Genomic DNA, 20353 nt, shown 5'->3' with positions numbered 1-20353 from the left:
TCCCCTTTAACAGGAAGATCTTTTCAGTTGATTTGAATTGGGCTGATCATTGTGATGTTTGGTTCACGCCCAGGTTAATAAAAAAAAGGGCTTGGATGTGTTTTGTTTTACTAAAGTTGAGGACCGGAAATGAAACATAAAGCAAGCTAATCAATAAAAAGTAAGACAGACCATTGGCTGCTTCTGGCATTAGTAAATAGACTCAGATGAAACTAAACAGAATGATTGAAAACTCCTTGTAAGGCAATAATCTGGTTTGGTGGTTCTCCAAGGATCAACAAGGGTTAAACTTAAGATTTTACAACTGATCGGTGACGTTTGGTTTATATCATCAGATAGTTAGTTATTTTATGTAGAGTTATAAGTTGTTTTGCTGGTATTTTACACTTGATTTTTGTTGTTTATATATTAATAAATATGTAAAAATGGATGAAAGCATCACTGTCCCAGTTTCCTATTTTAATTTTCATGATATGTATGTATTTTCATCTATGAGCTGGAAATGTCTCTATATTGGATTGCAGAAATCTGGTCTCCTTAACTTTTGTTCTTTTCTCCAGATTACAGGTAAACTTGGCTGCGCTGTGCTCGGACCTACCTGCACCTTTGCAACATTCCCCTTAGTTGAGTAAGTGACATTCTTCACAAGGGCCAATTCACGTTTGGTTTCTTGAGATGTTAAAATTTCACACCAGGAGGTTTAATGCCCATTTTTCTACCCTCTGTCTTGTCAGTGCAGAAAAAGGCTTTAACCTGAGCACACCCATCATCTCGGCGGGAAGCTTTGGTCGCTCCTGTGACTCTACCCTCAACCTGCAGCGGGTTCTGCCTCCAGCGCGGAAGATCTCAGACTTTTTCATCAAATTCTGGCTGGAAAACAATAGCATCAAACCCGAGTGGAAGACAGCCTATGTCTACAAAAAGGCCAACAACACTGAGGACTGCTTTTGGTCAGTGACACATTAAGAATGAACTCAGAGGTATAACTTACAATTTAGTAGATTGATGAATCAAATTGTTGAGTTAATTCACCATGAGCCACTTATTTGGTTCTGCAGAAGCATGATAATGAAGTAATAAGATGTGTTGAAGAAGAGATACATCTAAAGGTTGTAAGATAGTAGCTTTCAGGTCTAAACTTTTGACCTTGTAAAGCACTTTATTACCTAACCCTTCAACAAGGACTCTATTTCTGTCCCTAAACCATTCTTGTCAATAAGGTAATTCACACCAACAGTGCAGCATGACAGGACCAGAGTCCCTACTCTATCATGCTACCTGTTTATTCGCAGTTTCCATGGTTCCTGCTATGATTTCTGAATATATATGTTATGTTCTGGCTGCCGGTTTGTTCACATGCTTCTCCTCTGTAAATCAAAAAAAATACTGGAATAAGATTGGCTTACATTTATCTTCTCTATTTGATCCTGATGTGGCGCATCTTCAGCAGCAGTTGCTTTCCTGTTGGCTGATCAGTAGACATACAGTAGGTTGTTGGAGCTCTCACGCTGACACCTTCATTCTACATATCAGAAACTGTCTGATAATCATTGTAGGTTATCTATGGTTGCAAAAACTTCCTTCCTAGAACCCGCCTAACAGTGCAAAGTAAGTCTGATATACTAGAGCTCATTAAGGCCTTAGAGCCCAAAAAAATCAAAACCTGCATCCTAATTTTTCCATAATTTTATCATGTGGCAGCGGTTATTAACACCTTTTAGTGACACTTGGCCTGCAGGAAGACTCACCATTTTTGATAGTTATGGTCTCAGATCAAGGAGCCTCTTCTCTCTTTGCTCTAGGCCGCACCAGTGCATTGCAAAGGTCATGATTTGAATATATCATATTAAAAATATCATTAGCTTTAAGTGATTTATTTATTTTTAAATACTCTTTTTATACCAAAAAAAAAAAAAAAAAAAAATTGGACCACAAGTAGTAAGGCTATTGGAAAACCCATTACAAATTCTGATTAGTCCCATTGCATCCACTGCTTTACCAAAGACAGTTCTGCAATACTTTAACTAGCATGGACTATCAGAGATGGCAAAAGTACTCACTTTCCGTACTTGAGTAAAAGTACAGATACTTGTGTTAAAAAATACTCTGGTAAAAGTGGAAGTACTGATTAAACTTCTTTACTCAAGTAAAAGTAACAAAGTACAGGCTTGTAAATTTACTTAAAGTATAAAAGTAAAAGTAGAAACCACTTTTTTCATGCCGTTGGCTACATTTTAAATGGATGTCTGCCAATAGGACTAGATCTCCGTTGTGTTCATTTTCAATCATCTTGTCGTCCATACTACTATGCTAACGCCACCGCCACCAAGCTGCAATGATTTGCCGCGAATGAATACCGCTGAATCTGTGGATTCATCTTGTAGTGGTGCGTCAATGCAACGTAGATTCCCATCCAATTAGATTGAATTTGGTATTGATGACGTGAAAAATAATAACGGTAACTCCATTAAATGTAAGGAGTAGAAAGTACAGATATTTGTGTAAAAATGTAAGGAATAGAAGTAAAAAGTCGCCATAAAAATAAGTAGTAAAGTAAAGTAAAAATATCAGAAAAATCTACTTGAGTACAGTAACGAAGTATTTGTACTTCGTTACTTCCCATCTCTGTGGACCATGTCACGTCAATTAGAAGCTTGACTGAATCCGCAGGTCTGAAGATGTTTAAGACAGGACGTATCATGTATATTGTATTACAATATATACAAGAAGAGGAGCCCCTGAGTGGTGGTATGGTTTCATAGATCTCACTTTTCCAGAGCCAGCTAAGAACCTCTAACCTGACCCCGCCAGACGGATTTGCTCCGCATATCCATCTGGAAACCTTCCGTTGAAGTAATTTTGGGAAGGGGCGAAAATACTGGTTAGCTGATTGGCCTATGTTGGTGATAGACGGGCCAAATAAACCAATCAGATCAACGGAGCATATAACGTACTAACAGAGCGACGACGAAAACACAACCACAGGCCAGGCTACTCTTGCCAAAACCAGTCGGGAGAAGAGCAAAAACATCTTTTCCTCTGAGAAAAGCCTCCAGAGCAGTGTTTAGCTCTTCTTTCAGTAAAGAAATACTCTGTAATTCCGATAAAACTTGCTCGATAGCCACGCTAACACTAGTTCATTGGCTGAAGCCGCCATGTTCTTTAGACTGAACTGTCGCGCTTCTCGTTGCGTCACACCTCAACCCGCCTCAAAGCCAACGCTGATTGGACGTTCTTTTGGTGAACGGCTCCAAATTTTCTTTAACGGAGAGTCTCCAGACTGATCTGCGAGTGAAACCTTGAAAGCCCGCGAGATCAGGATGGTCTCACGAGGCAAAAGAACCTCATGGATACAGTATAAAACAAAAATGAGAAGGGAAGGAATAATGCTTGCAGCAAAGAAGTCGAACAAGAAGAGGGCTATGAGATAAAAGAGGAACAGAGGATGGATGAAGTGAAGGGAGGAAGGTGTCAAAAGAAGAACACAAAGTAAGGTTGTTAAAAAGTTAAAAAGCTGGGTGGTGAGAGGTGTGACCGAGGGGTGGTCCTGCTCAGATTCAACAAGAAACCACCATTATGCCTTTTTTTATTGTCATCTGCTTCTTTAGGTATATCAACGCACTGGAAGCCGATGGCAAGTTCTCAGCAGAGGTTTCAAGAACGATGCTACGCAAACCTGACGAAGTGAAAGAAATACTCAAGACACAGGAGAACAGGACGAGCAATTGTAAGTCGATTTCTGGGTCATGAAGGTGAAACTCTTACCCTCAGACGGAGAGCTGATGGTCAACCAAGGCATAATTGGACAACATTTATCAATATGAACAAAAAAGTACTAAGCAAAAGAAAAGAAACACTTAAAGTATTTACTATTTCTGCGCTTAGTTCCAGACTCAATGTATCGCTGTAGCAATTATCTGTTAGCCCCTATTAAGCTATTAAGAAATCACATTAGCCTGCTAGAGGTCTTAGTGCTGCCAATAACCTGTCGATGCACAATCAACAGGTTTATGGATTGTACTGAATTATTTCTCATGATAGAGTGTACCAAAATTGTAGTATTGTAGGTAAATTTGAAACCAGAATTGCATCATTCCTACATGCATATTTTAATATACACCAGTAAAAGAATCATCAATCTCTGTGTATGTGCAATTTATGTGAAAATTTTCAATCTCTGTAAATTTAATGGGTTAAGTCAAGGTGATTTTAACCTTCTAAATAAGTTTTTAGAAGGTTAAAATCATAATATAAGTTTTATTAACACAAGAAATAGAGTTTTTGTTGTTTGTTTTTTATTTTACACCGGGCACAAATAACGTAAGATTCTCTCTGTTTTAAGAGGTTTGGTTTAAGGTTAATTTTCAATTTTGAAGGAAAATCAGGGTCAGGCTTTATTTAGGTATGTCTCCACCCTCCGTTTTTATTTTACAGTTACATTTTAACAGAAACATTTTCTTTGTTTGCAGTGATCATCATGTGTGGCTCAGTGCAGGACTTACTAGAGTTGAAAAATGGCTCCAAAGCAGCAGACAGCAGTGATTTCCTCTTTATGCTCATTGATCTCTACAAGTCAGTACTCTTTTTAGATCTTCAATTTTCATTTTTTTTGTCTTATCCATTCATTTCTTCTGTATTTATAACACTGCTTACCAGTAAAATAAGCTAGAGCATTTTAGATCACCTAGTAAAGTGCAAACATAATAAAACATAAAAAATAAACAGAAAAGCTGATACTAGGAAGTCCTAATCTAGATTTCTTAACACCAATCAGAATCACTTTAGAAAAGGCCTTTACCAATAAAGAGTCCTAAATCAATTCTGTGTGCAATAAAATATCACGCTATCTCCCATCAGTGCTTTATGGTCCAAAGTGTTACCTTGTTTGAAAAACTTTTCCCTCTCTAATGGTGCCTTCAGGACAGCCTTGACATGCAGATCTAATGCAAGGTAAAGGTTAAAGGAAAAGGAAAAAAAACGTTAAAGGAAGACTAGACCCCAATGTTATTAAAATATAGAGCTTTATAATAAAAGAAAGATGGCCGATCATCTTAGCATGGCCTTAATTAAGACCCAAACATCCCTACAGAGAGTTGCCACAGAGCACAGCACTGCAGACTAGTAAGTTCAAAAAGAGAACCTTACCCTCAGTTATGTTCTGCATCACTGCAAGCACAATGCACCATCAGGCCCCGTGTCTTTAGTAATGGGTAACCTTTCATGTATTCTGATTTCTGTTATTTAAAGAGTCTTTATTGGACCGCTAGGTTGATGCCTACAACCTTCACTAGCTGAGAAGATCACTGATATCTAATAAATAGTAAATTTGTGTGTTTTTTATTGCCTTCAGTGACTCACGACTCTCTGCTCAATGCTCTTTTTGTTCCTCTTTTGGCTTTTATTTGTATTTTCATCCTTTGAAGCATTAATACAGTACAGAAATGCTTAACTGCTGGATCTGGAAAAGTAGCATGGAATTTAGGAACTCCCAGAAATAGATTTTATCCTACCCAAACTACAGCTGTTCACAGAGCCTCTTAGCTAGCATTCCAGCAGCATACAAGGCGGCAGCATCTAGAATGTCAGATTGCTCCTCTGTGAACCAGAGTCCTGCCTACAAACCTCTGATCTGCAAAACAAAACCCATCATAAGAACCATCCAATTCTGGATTTAGCACACAGACAGATTGGTGTTGTAAGAGGATCTTAATCTGGAAGATTAGACATCATCTTTAATATTCTATATTCACCTCTGCACTGATGCTGTCATACCAATCAAGATCAATCTGGGTTTTTCCTAACCAGAAGCAAAAAGCTTGCTAAAAGCCCTGGACGTAGCACGTAGATAAGAAGACATACAGTCAGTGTACCAGAGCCCAGAGAGAATAGAAAAAAGCAGGGCTGTCAACTCTCACCCATTGGGAGTGAGACTCACCCATCTCACTGTCTTCACATGCTCTCACTCCATATTCCATATTTCTCACACTAAAAAATGACAGAAATTAAAACTCAACTCTGTTCCACTTATTTATGTATAAAAATACCATGCTCATCAAAATCCAGTCTGCGTTTTTAATACAACCTTAGTGCTAACACATAAGGACCATGTTTTGCTCACAAGTTAAATAATTATTGCTCAGTCTAGTTAAATGATCTCCCGTTGGCATTTAGGAATAATTAAACCAACTCAAATATTTTAATTCTTAAAGCTTTCAGGTTTGCCTCTCAAACCCATAGGAGCTCCACAAAAAGAAAAAGAACCATTGCATTTTATTTTTCAAAAGATCAGCCACCCAAGAAAAGACCAACCACATTTAGAGAGGATGTGCAGAACAGCTCAGTTATCCTGGATTCATAGAGGAGAAACCACAGGAATGTTCTTCTTTTATTATTACTGATCTTATTCATTTATCTTTATTTTGGTCCATTGAATTTGTTTAAAAACTTAATTTCCATCACACTTTTCAAGTGAAACATCCAGAGAAGTGCTGCCTCCTGTCATGGTGAGTTTTTATAAAATTCTACAGCCTCCTAGAAGGTCTGAATTGTTTAGCCGTTTTGTCAATTGTAAGGTTAATTGTAACTAATAACCTTTGCCTATTTCCAAATTCGATTGCACTGGTTCCTGTATCAGTGCCAGTAATCCAGTAATAGCTTATTAGTTCCCCCTTGTTAAATTTACTTGAACTTAAAAAGAAAGAATAATTAATGAGCAAAGCTGTGAAATTCTTAGTTTAAAGTATATTTAAGATGCAAGTATTTTAGTAGGGCTCATTCTGCTTTACTTCAATTCTCTAAAAATCACCAGAATGTAGAAAATAATGTATATTGTGAGAAAAATGTCAGACATAACTACAGACCACTTATTGTTCTTCAGTAACCTTTACTGTGCTATAAAAATTCCCCACTTCGCCACTTTTTTCAGTTAAATCCTCTGAAAACCTACAACCTATATCTGCACCTATCCTCATCTAACCCTGACAGGATTTCCTGTCCAAACTATTTCAAAATCTCCCCCCAAGTGTTTGGTGAAAAGTTGGCAGCCCTGAAAAAGGCATCAGGCAGGCAAAGCACAGGTACAAGCAGAGCACAGAGGATCACCACGACAACCCACTTAAAATTTGGATCATCGTGAATTATAGGCGCTGTGTTTAGCAGCATGTTTTGACTCTCCAAGCAGTAAAAAGTTAGTTATCAGCCTCCCTGCAGCTGCAGCAAGATCAACATCAACTCTGCTGCAGGTCCAGCCATGCATTCAGGCCGGACTCTAAAGTCATGTGCTGATGGCAGTGACCCAGTGAATGCATTGTTTGTCTCACTTCCATTAAGAATCTGTATTAAATCTTTGGCAAGCTGTGAAGGAAATTGCCCTCTTGGTGAACATTCCCATCCCCTTGCCTCACACACACACACCCTTCCTCTGACACAAACAAACAAGAACTCCCAAACAAACACACCCACCGTCAATCACACAGACCATCAGACGGTTTATTAATGTCGGATTAAACGATATAAATAAATATAAATCTATATAGTAATCGATTAATTGTTAACTGGATTAAAGAGACTCTAAAACAGTCTCCAGCTTAAGGAGTGGTCCACTTAGAGCAGATATTATACCAAAATTGTAATTAAAAAAGATACACAAATATTTTGCATTTAATTAAAAAATAAAGTTTTTCATCTGTCAATATACTCTTTCCAGAAAAGTTTTAGTTTCTTGTTTAATTCAGTAAAATAGCCAGTTTTTATGCATTTACTTCATCATATACTTCATAGTATCGGTAATGTCGATGAATTTGAAGGACTTTCCTGTTATACTAATTTTAAATTAAAAAGTTAATTTATTCATAGACTTAACAAACTTTATTGTAATTTTGTATACACAGCGTGTATACAAAACTAAATTAGGTTATTTACAGCTCACAACAGTAAAATGAACATTACCATTTATATGAAGTGCAGCAGTGATCCTCATGTAAAAAGTATAGGAGAAAAAGGAAAACCTGTTTAAAAAGTAATGGTGCAAAATGGCATTAAGGTTCATTGCTGTGCAAAATAAGTATGGTGCAGGTTTTTTTTTCCCTTAATTTTTGATACTAATTGATTGATACATTTGTGAATTGATCAATGAATTAATATGATTGAATAGTGTTCTGTAAAAGCTTTACTTTGGATTACAGACCCTCAATAATAATGAAAACACTAAAAACAGTTCAGATATCACCCTGTGGCAACATATGTTAGGTAAATTTAAAAGTTTGTATCTGTTGTTGTTAATGAGTAGATAAATGGTTAACACATATCTAGACCAGTACATCATCTTTATTGGTTGAGTATACCATCTGTTTTTCTTCCTTTGTGCAGTGATGTATACTACACCAACCCGTCATCGCTACCTGAGATGAAGAACGTGTTGGTGCTGACCATGCCCAACACCCGGGAGTACGTCATCAACTCAGACTTTAGAGGCAACAAAACAGTAAGGAAACACACAACTTTAGTCAGTTCATAAGAGTCAGATTTAAAAAAATAATAAAGTAATTTTAATGGTGCATAAAGAGCGGAAGTAGTTGAACTAGTTTTTCTTTCACAGTTTGTAAAATAACTCCAGAAGCTACTGTTTCGATTGATTTTCATTTGTTGTGTTTGACTCTGATCTTTCAATAAAAGACAACTTAAACATCAACAGAAACATTAACTGACCTTTCTGAGCAATACTTCTACCAGTTTGTGCCTCCAGTGATGTGACGCTCTCTCTCTGCAGATGAATGACTACATGGCAGCGTACCATGACTCAGTGCTGTATATAGGACAAGTAATGAGAGAGATCTTCGCCAAAAATCAGTCTGATCTACACGGAATGGACTATGTGAATGTGAATTACTTCAGAAACACCTCGTTTAAGGGTAAAGATGAAGCCTAAATGTCTTTTTTTTGTCAAAATTATTATTATTTTTTTTTTTTTACTGAAATTGCATGTTTGTAGATGTTTTATGTGGTAGTTTTAGGTTAATTAAGTGAAAGACTGATTCAATTCAATTCAATTCACATATTTATATAGCGCCATTTCACAACACAGGTCATCCCAAGGCACTTTACAGTTCAACCAGATCATGTAGTCAAATTGATTCAAAGTTTTCTATCTAAGGAAAACCAATTGATTGCATCGACTCATTGACTTGAAGGCAAACCCTCACACTAAACATGCTTGTAGCGACAGTGGAGAGGAAGAACTCCCTTTTAACAGGAATAAACCTCCAGCAGAACCAGACTCAGTGTGAGCGGCAATCTGCCGAGGCCGACTGGGGTTCTGATGCACTCTGGGTGCACAATTGAATCCCTCCTTCAAGCTGCTGTTAGATTTTATAATATTTGATGCTTCTAACATGCCAAATGAGTGTTTTCAACCATACTGTCATTTGCAGTTATTTTATCTGACCAAGAGCATTTTTCTCCGTATACATTCCATTATCTGAGCAGTTTCTAGTACGGTCCATGTTTTTTTTCTACATCAATACCTTGCACAGATGCTAATGAATATTTTGAATAGTATGTTTCTGCATTTGCTCTGAATGTCATTTTCTACATTTCTTCCATTTTTTTACTTAAAAATGTCATTTCATTTTGTTCTCTCTCATATTATTAATATTTTATTGTACCTGTATTCTGTCATTTGTCATAGAAACCCCATGATTTCCAAGCTGTGAGACAATGAAGGGGATTTCTATGCTAGTTTATTCTATTCTATTCTAATCTATTCTGTTCTATTCTAATCTACCAATCTTCTATTGTTTTTTTCTGCTGGGCAGATGGAATATTCCATTTATTTAGCGATCATTACTACATGTACTATTTATTAGACTTATTGTTTTAAATATTTAATTCCCCTTTGGGATTAATAAAGATTTTCTTGAACTGAACTAAATAAATTTCTGCTAAATTAATTTCTGCTATGGTGAGATGAGTTGTTGGAGGATGTGAGTGGCCCAGCAGCTGTAATTGTCAGCTGTGAAGGAGAAACTGTGCGTTCCTCACCTCAACCTCGTGTGTTTTCTGTTCCTGCTTAGGACTTGCAGGAAATTACAAGCTGGACATAAAAGGAGACAGAGATACAAACTTTTCAATCCTTTACACAACAACCAGCAATGAGGTGATGTTATTTTTTTTTTATATAGTTATTTGTTCCACTGCTAATCTAGCCTAAAAACAAAGAAAATTGATTCAAGCTGCACTAAAAGCTCAAACTAATATTACATTTCTGCAGACCTGTAAACTCTATGTGTTTATTGTTTATCTGATCTTATCTCATCCGCAGTACAAGCTCTTATTCACCTTCGACACTGAGTTCAACAAAACAAAAGTGGTGGACAAGAATCCAGCCTTCGTCTGGGGGAAGAAGCTTCCACAGTACAAACCAAACTGTAATCATTAACTACTCATCAGCACACACACCTGTTTTGTGTCACTATCAATGAAGTAACAACCGGAGATGCTATTATGTGGCATTAAAATGATAAGAGGAGGATTTTCGCAAACATTCGCAATCTCTAAAGGAAGCGGGAAAGCTTCCAGAAAAGGAGATTTAATCGTCACATGATTTTGAATTCAGTAAATAAATTTTCCAGTTGATAACATTTTATCAAAAGCTCAAAATAATCTCACTTATAAGAACGACAGAGTCCAACATTATTTTGGAAAACTTACACACTGAAGCAATATTAGTTATAGTGACCTCCGATCAGCGTGAATAATAATCTACTTAATCATATTTAGTTACTCTAACATAACTTTTACCTGTTAGCAGGGTAGGACACAAAACAATCGTCTTAAAGTAGCTAAATATGATTAAGTAAATGCCAAATGTGGTTGCATTGTTTTTTCAGTGTAGGATTTGACGTTGTCCGTTCTGGCCCCCGTTAAAGATTTGAATATCATCCCTGATGTCTCCAATGGCACTTTTCTGACTATGGAGCTACTAATTACCAGAGTGGGCTTCTCCGTAAGCGGGGAAAATGGGTTAGAAATGTAGATGTGTTGGTGGTGACCAGTTGGCAGAGATCCAGGCTGCGCTTTATGACTACCGTCACCCAGTCGCCTGGCTGCTGAGGAACTGTCGGAGGACCAGTATGTGGCCGTGTCCCTGGTCTTCGATTGCTCTGGGTTATTAACTAGTGGGCCTGGTCTAATTCCTGGATGTTAAACATCCGGGAATCCAAAGCCGGGACTCTTACTCCAGGGCCGTTTCTCAATATGCATTCTTGAGCGTTCTTGTGTACTCGTGATACGTCATCAGCCTCAGCCCAAGCACTGTTCCAATTGCCGAGAACGCAAGACCGAGAACGCACCAAATCCCTGGATGTTGTTCTCGCTGTGCCCTCTTTATCCAGTATGCATCAGAGTAGACTTGTTTTGTTCTTGAGATTGACAGCTGTCCCAGCATGCACCGCGGCAGGAGCAGCTTTCAATGAAGCGCTCCATTAAAAGTTAAAAGTTCTGTTTTCTGTTGCTGTTGTTCAATATAAGTACGTTTTAAGATAATTTGAGGCGAGAATATTACACTTGAAAGCGTCACTATATGGCCCATTTACCGATCTAATGCGTAATTTAAAAAAAGATTTCCGAAGTTGAGAGGACCGCAGCAAACCAGCGGAGCTCCGAGGGTAACGGCAGCCAGGGCTAACCGCAGCCGTTTGTAGCAGCCCTCTCTTGGCATAGCCGTGTGTGAAGGACCGCTGGCTCTGATCGAGATTTTTTTGTTTTATTTGGCAAAATTCACATTTTATTTGTGTTCATCTGACTGTGTCCATCATTATTCCCCCACTAAATGAAAAAAGTAATAATTTATTATTATCGAGAGACTATAAATAACAGGAGGTGAAATGCAGCTCTAGAAGAGCCGAGCGTGTGGTGATGTCACGAGTACGCTTCTGTTCCAGTTGACCCATATCTATGCTGCGTGCTCGCGTTCTCACCAAGTCCATACTTTCCTGTGCTCTTGCCAAGACCGGACTTGATGAGAACACGAGTATGGACTAGCGTTCTAGTGAATTGAGAAACAGCCTAGGTCTTTGACACCTCCAAAGCTACAGAAATACACATATTACGAATACCATTTTAGCTAAATTAGACAGGGGAATAACTGAACATCTGACAAAGAGAGGGCGAGAGGGCAGTATAGAAAGAGTTGGAAAAGAGTCTGGGGAGACAGAGGGCGTTTCTCAATTCACGAGAACACTAGTACGTACTCGCGTTCTCGTGAAGTCCGTTCTTGGCGAGAACGCAGGAAGATCGGACTTGACAAGGACGCGAGCACGCAAGCACGTATGTGTATTGGAACAGAAGCGTACTCGTGACGTCATCACATGCAACGTTGTTTAGCATTTCTTTAACAGTCAAAACTATTTATTCCCTACACAAAACATTTTGAAAACAATATTTCTAAAGCTTAAAAAACATTTAAAAAAATTACTGAACCGCAAAAAACCGCCATCAGAACGAGCGGTAGTTCACACATAACTAGACCGAGAGAAGTGCACTATAGACGGGGTAAATTTAGCCCTGGCTGCGGTTACCCTCGGAGGTCTGCTGGTCACTCTGGTCCGCTCAACGTCGGACTTTTTTTTAAAATTTCGCACTAACTCTGTAAACAGGCCACACAGGGAGGCTTCAATGTATAATGTTATCGCCTCAAACGATTTCAAAACGTACTTTTGAAGAACAACAGCAGCAGAAAAGGGAATGTTTAACTTAACACTGTGAGCGCTGTCTCGAATCAAGCTGCGGCCGCGGGGCATTCTGGGGAAACGGTCAGTATGAAGAACGCACAAGTCTGCTCTGATGCATGCTCGATAAAGAGGGCGGGGTGAGAACAACATCCGGGGATTTGGTGCGTTCTCGATCTGGCGTTCTTGAGAATTGGAACGGTACTCGGGCTGAGGCTGATGACGTGTCACGAGTACACGAGCACACGAGAACGCTCAAGAACGCATATTGAGAAACGTCTATCGAGAGAGAAGCCATAGCATTGCTAAGCTAGCATTAGCCTAGGCTAGCTACCAGAAAAAAAAAGTGTGAATGTGACAGGTGCCCTGTAGAAAAGTGCAGAAGTGAAGCTGTTCTTAAAAGTGCTTCTGGCCATTCCTAATTGAATGTGAATCTGTTTCTGTGCACTCATGTCAACTTTTATCACTTTTTTGCAATTTTTTTGTAAACTTCATATGACTTCATATCCAACAGCCGTCTCTGTCATGAACTTAAATAAAAAGCTACACATAAAAAATATTTAAAAGTAGCTGCAAACTTATTTCTAATAAGCACGTTTTGAACTATAAATAACTCCTCAGTATAAACTGCAGAGCTAACGTTAGCTTAGCTCATACAGGGTTCCAAATTTAACATCAAACATGCCTGTGCATCAATACTGGCAGAATTTAAGGCAGAGATCAGTCAGAGAGACCTATGTAAAGTTACTGATCTGATAGATCATTTCTAATGACGGTTTAGTTTACACCAGGGTTTCCAAGGATTTTCTGCACTATTTTAGAAGTAGTTTAATGACATAGGAAATATTCAGGTGACCCCTCACATTCTTCATTTCTCCAGAGGTTTGTCTCTGCTATCTCTGCCACAGGTTGAAACTCTGAACTGATTGCTTGTTTCCTCTCTTGGCAGTGACAGGTGTTGCTATTTCTGACATCCTTGTGGGCGTGCTGACTGTCACAGTGGTGGTTGTGGCCACCATAGCATTGATTTTTTACAGGTGAGTGATTGCGCAGTTAGGGGCAGATCTTCAGAGGTTTTGCGTGTCTAAACACACAGACATGGGCCCTGGTCGAATTTATGGGCTGCGTCCTCAGGAGGCCAGATTCGAAGGACGATTACATCATAGCGTGGCACCGAGGTCTGGTCGGATTCCAAGACTCCTCGTTATGCGGCCTTAAAATGCGTCCTTCTTTTAGCCCGATTTGAAGGACGGGTCCGATGTATCCTTGGTTTACCCAGGATTCATTGCGAGACCAAGCCCACAATCGGCAAATTTACAGCAGCAGAAAGATTATTGAAAATGGTCACACAAATGTGGACCTTAGAAAAATGTATAAGAAAGCAGCAGAAAGATTATTGAAAATGGTCACACAAATGTGGACCTTAGAAAAATGTATAAGTATAACATAACAGGGAAGTTAAAATATAAACAATAAAATACTGTAAAGTGTTTTAACAATATAAAACTGTACACCTGGAGAATAAATAACCGTCCTATGTGCTCGTCCACAGTTAGCTATCTTTTTCTGCACATTCGCACTTTCAGGCATATATGTGTGGTGAGCTACGGTTTCAGACGGTCATTGAAGCTCGCCTTTCTCATCGCAGTTCTTTGAAAATGGCTGATTGTCGTAAGATAAAAGGTGTCTGTGAAGTGCATGAGAAGAAAAGAAAGGCCTGAGAAGAGGCGGATATATCCCGGAATGCTCTGTGCAGAGAATTCTCCTTTTAACATTAAAAGACTGGCCCATTAAAAGACTTTTAACATTTAAAAAAATGCTGAAAAATCCTCCACTACACCTTTAATAATTGCCCAGCTATATTTGTAGATCACCCACATTGCGTGTACTTATTGCACATACTAAAAGATTTTCAAGGGCCATTAGCTCCTCTTATTCTGAATCTCTGAAGATAAAGCCCTAATTTATTATGGTTAAGACGGCTGACTGTCACAACCGCATTTTTAGACTCACCTCGTGAAGTTAAGTATCTCAGTCTGATCATTGTTGATTCATTTATTGATAATAATCCATTTATGTAATGATTTATAACATGATCAAAATAAAGTACTAGCTAATTATTTTGTAAACAAATGGATAGCATTCCTATAGGGCAGATTTTCACCTTCTTGGTTCTGTTTGTTTTTTTTTTAGACAGAACAGGAAAGATCGGCTCCTCAGGAAGCGTTGGTGCCACATTAACTCTGACCTCATCTCTCTGCTAGAGGACAGCCAACACAACATCATTTCATTAAAGGTGAACAAAGGAGCTGCAAAAGATTTAAAATACAAAAACTAGTTCAATTCTGAATCAGTATTTCTTTTCTATTAATTTGAGTTTTGTATATAAAAAGACAAAACATAATGTATATTTTTATATTTACTATACAATGGTCTTTGCATTTATTGGCCTCACGGTTAATAATGTGTTGGAGGATAACTGTGACGGGGTTGTTTGTTCACCAAGGTTCAGTCATGTTACAGATGTCGTTGCTTTATTTGCTACATTTTCCCATCTTGTGCTCCCACCAGTGCAAAATGGATTCCAAGGCCAAACTATACACATATTTATACGTAGAAGTAAAACAAACCAAACATTTTGAGTGTCTGTAACTAAATCCTCTGAGCCAGAGCCTCCCTCCAGTTGCCAGCATGCAACAAATGGCCGCCTACATTCAAACAGGCCTCTATAAATAGACTAAGCCCCTCCCCTCAGGCTCAGTTAACCCTCATTTTCACATATAAATTAATTTAAACAGAATATCATTACTCCACATAAGCAAAATAAGATAGAAAAACGCATTATATATTTTAATTATTTTCCACAAATTTATCAGCAAATCTGAAAGAGATTATTGATGGCAGGAGAAAAAAAAATGTAATTTGTAAACAACTGACTGGCTATGGATAAAGCTGAATGGTTTCTTGATTATCCAGACATGCCACTCTTTCTGCAGATCTGTAGTAAATTTCTGCAGATCTCAAATACATCTTTTTACCTTTTTGCAAGGTAGATAAATCAGCTTTGTTCAATTAAATGTTATAATCCTCCCTCTGGTTGGAGGGAGGATTATAACAGGCAATTATAATTTAAAGCTCCAAGATGCTCAAATTGGTTTTTAAAAATAAAATATAAAAATTGCTTTGCTTTGCATGTATTTTGAGAGTAAAGCAATGAGTATACCTTGAAATATAATGTAATGTACTGATTTTTTTCCTGTGTGGATGAAAGTTCTCAGTGTGTTACTTTGCTATTTTAAATATGAACTTACATTTTACCATCAGGGGAGCAGTTTGGGGGACTCTTATGGAAATAATTGTTTTCATTGTTTTTTAGATAGAGGATGAAAGGAAGAAGGTAAAATTCCAGATCCGCCGTGCCCTCTATGACAAAAAGGTAGTTGAAAGGAAAAAGTTCCTGTGTCGGTTTTTCAAGGTCCAACCTATTTTCCTTAAACACATGCAGATAAGTGAGAGTAAAAGTTCTGCTCTGATTCTTCTCAGATTGTGATCCTAAAGGAGCTGAAAAACTCAGATGGAAACTTCAACAAAACCCAGACAATGGAGCTCAATGCGGTGAGACGACGGCCCAGCAGGACCTGGTTCTTTGCTCTTTTATTGGTTTTGTGTCTCAATGTGCTCCGTGGCCTTTCCAGATTTTTATGGCCGCTTTGTTAATATTTGTTGAAGCTCACCAGCACGTTGTTACCTTTTCCTGGCAGCTTCTGAACATCGACTATTACAACCTGACCAAGTTTTATGGCACGGTCAGGTTTGATGAGGGTGTGTTCGGCGTGTTTGAGTACGGAGAGAGGGGGTCGCTCAGGGTATGTAAGGCACAACCACATCCAGTCACCGCCTTCAAGGCAGAGTGCTCATAGTTTTGTCATTTAAAAACATGTCTGTTTTACTGTTTTGTTCTAGTATGTGCTGAACGACAAGATTTCATACCCAGAAGACACCTTCATGGACTGGGAGTTCAAAATCTCTGTCATGTATGACATTGCAAAGGTGGGATTTGGCTCTACAGATTATAACACCTAACACAACAAATACTGAAAATTATTTATGCTCAGCTGGGGGACTGAGACCATGCATCTTGCTGCCCTGCAGATGAAAGACAAAGCTTGCGTCATAAAGGGGCGATATAAGAGGTTTAATCAATAACAGAAACTAGAAACAGCATCAGAAATGAATGTGACGTTCTGCACTAGACTCACTTTTTTTTATTGGGATGTTTTGTGACAAAGCAACTCTTAACTATAAAGTGGAAAGAAAAAGAACATTGCATCTTAAATTTTTATTTCTGGCAACAAAAATTTGAAAACTGTGACCATTTTATCTACCTCTGATTGGAGAAGAGACTAAGAGGTTATTGTCAACTCTTAAAGGAGCTGCAGAGTTCTTAGTGCACTGCAAAAACGATCTAGAAATAAGTAAAGATTTCTTAAATTGAGTGTATTCACCCTTAATTTGAGCAGGTTAATGAGATAGTTTGCCAATTGAATGTGTAATTTTACTCTTAAAATAAGATAATTAGATAATATGCACTTGAAATAAGACGATGCAATTGTGTTTTCATATTTGAAGTGTTAATTGTCTTGTTCCATTCAATTCACGAACAAATGCACTTATTTTAAGAAAAAATGACTTATCTAGATTTAGATTTTTTGCAGTGTGAAGGATAGGAAAAAAGGGCAGAAGCAAATGTTTTTATGTTTGCCACAAACTGCATGGAACAACACAGCAGTCATCTGGAAGAGGGTCTGCAAAATGAGATCATGAATAACTCTTAAGGCCTACCGGTACATGCAAAGCACTATGGGTAAACCCTGCACGCTTTTATCCCCAATTAGAAACATGGTGGTTGTAGCATCATGCTGTGGGGATGTCTTTCATCAATTAACATGATAAACCAAAAAAGAGCTGTAGCTTGAACACCCGGTTCTATAAAGTATTTGTAGAACCACTTCATTTGTAAAAAATAAATAAATAAATAAAAATAGATAATTAAAAAGGGAACTGTATGTCATTTCCTTACCAAGACAAAACTACTATACAGTTGCAAACCTCTGTATGGTCAATAACCCTAATGTTATTTGGATTCTGCCAGCAGCTGTTCCTCTATAACATTCCTAACCATTTCATCCAGAAAACATAAATCTAATGACCCAGATCTCTTCAAAATAAAAGTCCACATCATTTAAACATAGCTTTAAATACTTAACATTATTATAAATAATTTCCTCCTAAATATTAATCAGTGCCTACATTTGAAGCAACGCTAGAATAATTTAAATCACATGAGCTGCAAAATTATAAATTAAATGATTCAAAGTCGAGTTAAAGGAGCAGCTGCAGTTTCCTCTGTCTACCACTAGATGTCATTAAATATAATATAATATCTCTGTCTTTTTAATTCAGTGAAAATCTCATTACCTGTTCCTCTGGAGAAGGTATCAGGTGCCTGACTTCTGTTTGCAGGGCATGTCCTATCTTCACGCCAGCACCATCCAGGTTCATGGGCGCCTCAAGTCCACCAACTGTGTGGTGGACAATCGCATGGTGGTCAAGATCACAGACTTTGGCTGTAACGCCTTCCTCAGCAGCAGCAAAGGTAAAGCGTCCCCCTACTTATGACCATCTTGGTTGCTTCTTTCTGTCATTCCTCTGCACTTGTGCTGTTCCAGATCTGTGGACGGCTCCAGAGCACCTGAGGGACCAGGGTACTTCACAGAAAGGAGACGTCTACAGCTTTGCCATCATCTCCCAGGAGATTGTTCTGAGGAAGTCCACCTTCTACACCCAGTCCTGCTCCAACCGTTCAGGTTCACACCTGGCCAAAATGTTTTCCTTCTGTAGTCAGCGGTTATGATACTGACGTGAACTTTCTCAGAGTGATGCTTGTCCTGAATGAAGGTGTCTCCTTGCAGAGAAGTTGTCCAGGGTGATGACGTCGTACTTCAGACCTGATCTGGACATTGAGGTGGCTTCAGAGAAAGAACTGGAGGTTAGTTTTTATTAACCATTTTTGCACCACCTTCATGATACAGTGCTTTCACTCACTGATGGATAGTTGTTTTTTTTTAAAGCTCATGTCATCTCCATCCCTCAGGTGTACATGATGATAAAAAACTGCTGGGATGAGGATCCGGAAAAAAGACCAGACTTTAAGAAAGTGGAGAACTGCTTAGGGAAACACATCAGGTAACCCCCGGTATTCCCTGTGTCTACTGTCTGAGAAATGTGCCGGATTTTCTACTAGGCTTGATTAAAAAAAAGATCCCTATCTTAGTAAAATTCACAACCAGGACAACGAGAGCTACATGGACAACATGATCCGAAGGCTGCAGAACTACTCCAGAAACCTGGAGCACCTGGTGGAGAAGAGAACAGCCCTGTACAAAGCAGAGAGGGATCGGGCCGACTTCCTCAACTTCATGCTGCTTCCTGGGTCGGTTTGTTCAGATGGGAACAATTTCTTTTACAGAACATAAAAAGTAGTAAACAGAATTTCAACCTGAGCAAAGGTTAAAATTACTGATTATAAACACTATTAAACTCTGATGAATGAGTTTAGGGGAAAGGATAAACAAGTGGAACTGGGTCATTAAGCATTATTAACAAGTAGAAAAAATATTAATGTTTTTTACCTGCCTGTGAATGAAGGCCAGTGGTGAAGAGCCTGAAGGAGACCGGTGTGGTGGAGCCAGAGCTGTACGACGAGGTGACCATTTATTTCAGCGACATTGTGGGCTTCACCACCCTGTGCCAGTACAGCACACCCATGGAGGTTGTGGACATGCTCAACGACATCTACAAGGGCTTTGACAGCATCGTCGACAACCATGACGTCTACAAGGTAAGATAATTCTTAAAATTAAAATTATATTCTGCTTACAGTATATTCATGTCTGTTTTTTGGGAGGGATTGCAGGAATGTTTAACTGGGCCTGTGAAATTTTCTCTGATGGGACTGAAATGAACTTTTCTTCTACTGTCATGTTGGGGTTCAGGTTTCTAACCCACATGCAGAACACCAAGGAGTCAGAGTAAAAGTTTAACAGTTTATTGGAGATAAGCACAAGGTTAGTTGACAGATACTGGAATCTGATCCGGGACTGGTCACACGAGGCTCTCTGCAGAGAGGGACAGTTAGGTTAGCCAGGCAGCTAATGATCTTGTAGCTGAGAGAATGTGCAGATCTGTACCTGTTCAGAGATTCAGGCTGAACGGCAGAGGGAGGGAACCAGGAGGATCTAGAGACTGATAGACGGCAGAGGGCTTGGCAGCGACAGGACCTAGCTTCAGGCTTGAAGAGTTCAGAGCTTCTCCAAGTCCTTCTTGGAGGAAGGTAGGGAGATCCAGACAGTTTGATCTTCAGGTTTGATACTGAGAGCAAGCAGGCAGGTTTTCAGTTGAGACGCTCTTCCAGAGCTTCAGGCTTCAGTCGGGTTCTTCTTAGGAGGCAGAGAGGAAAAAAAACTGATCAGATTCAAGTCAGGCTTTCAGAGAATCAGGCAGGCTGGTTGGCTCAGGCTTGCTAACCGTAACTGGCTTAACACTCTGGCCCTGAAGAGTAGTCCTGC

General features: G+C 38.8%; 1 protein-coding gene across 1 annotated transcript in view; it reads left to right on the top strand.

Annotated features, from left to right (window-relative positions):
- LOC107089523 (heat-stable enterotoxin receptor-like) overlaps positions 1–20353 on the top strand; it is a 35582-nt gene that overhangs the window by 9969 nt on the left and 5260 nt on the right. Inside the window, exons 3-23 of the mRNA XM_015382364.1 lie at positions 561–628; positions 735–950; positions 3609–3727; positions 4470–4572; positions 8368–8482; positions 8768–8909; positions 10071–10153; positions 10319–10424; positions 12322–12324; positions 13681–13762; positions 14919–15021; positions 16102–16161; positions 16269–16340; positions 16487–16591; positions 16689–16775; positions 18249–18381; positions 18455–18592; positions 18698–18774; positions 18880–18971; positions 19060–19218; positions 19434–19626. Of these exons, the coding sequence (XP_015237850.1) occupies positions 561–628; positions 735–950; positions 3609–3727; positions 4470–4572; positions 8368–8482; positions 8768–8909; positions 10071–10153; positions 10319–10424; positions 12322–12324; positions 13681–13762; positions 14919–15021; positions 16102–16161; positions 16269–16340; positions 16487–16591; positions 16689–16775; positions 18249–18381; positions 18455–18592; positions 18698–18774; positions 18880–18971; positions 19060–19218; positions 19434–19626 (2256 nt within the window). The remainder of the gene's footprint in view (positions 1–560; positions 629–734; positions 951–3608; positions 3728–4469; positions 4573–8367; positions 8483–8767; positions 8910–10070; positions 10154–10318; positions 10425–12321; positions 12325–13680; positions 13763–14918; positions 15022–16101; positions 16162–16268; positions 16341–16486; positions 16592–16688; positions 16776–18248; positions 18382–18454; positions 18593–18697; positions 18775–18879; positions 18972–19059; positions 19219–19433; positions 19627–20353) is intronic.

This window comes from Cyprinodon variegatus, unplaced genomic scaffold (genome assembly GCF_000732505.1).
Source record: "Cyprinodon variegatus isolate N-32 unplaced genomic scaffold, C_variegatus-1.0 Scaffold256, whole genome shotgun sequence".
NCBI classification, from domain to species: Eukaryota; Metazoa; Chordata; class Actinopteri; order Cyprinodontiformes; family Cyprinodontidae; genus Cyprinodon; species Cyprinodon variegatus.
Note: the sequence above shows the minus strand (reverse complement) of the source record. Positions and strands in the feature narration are given on the sequence as shown.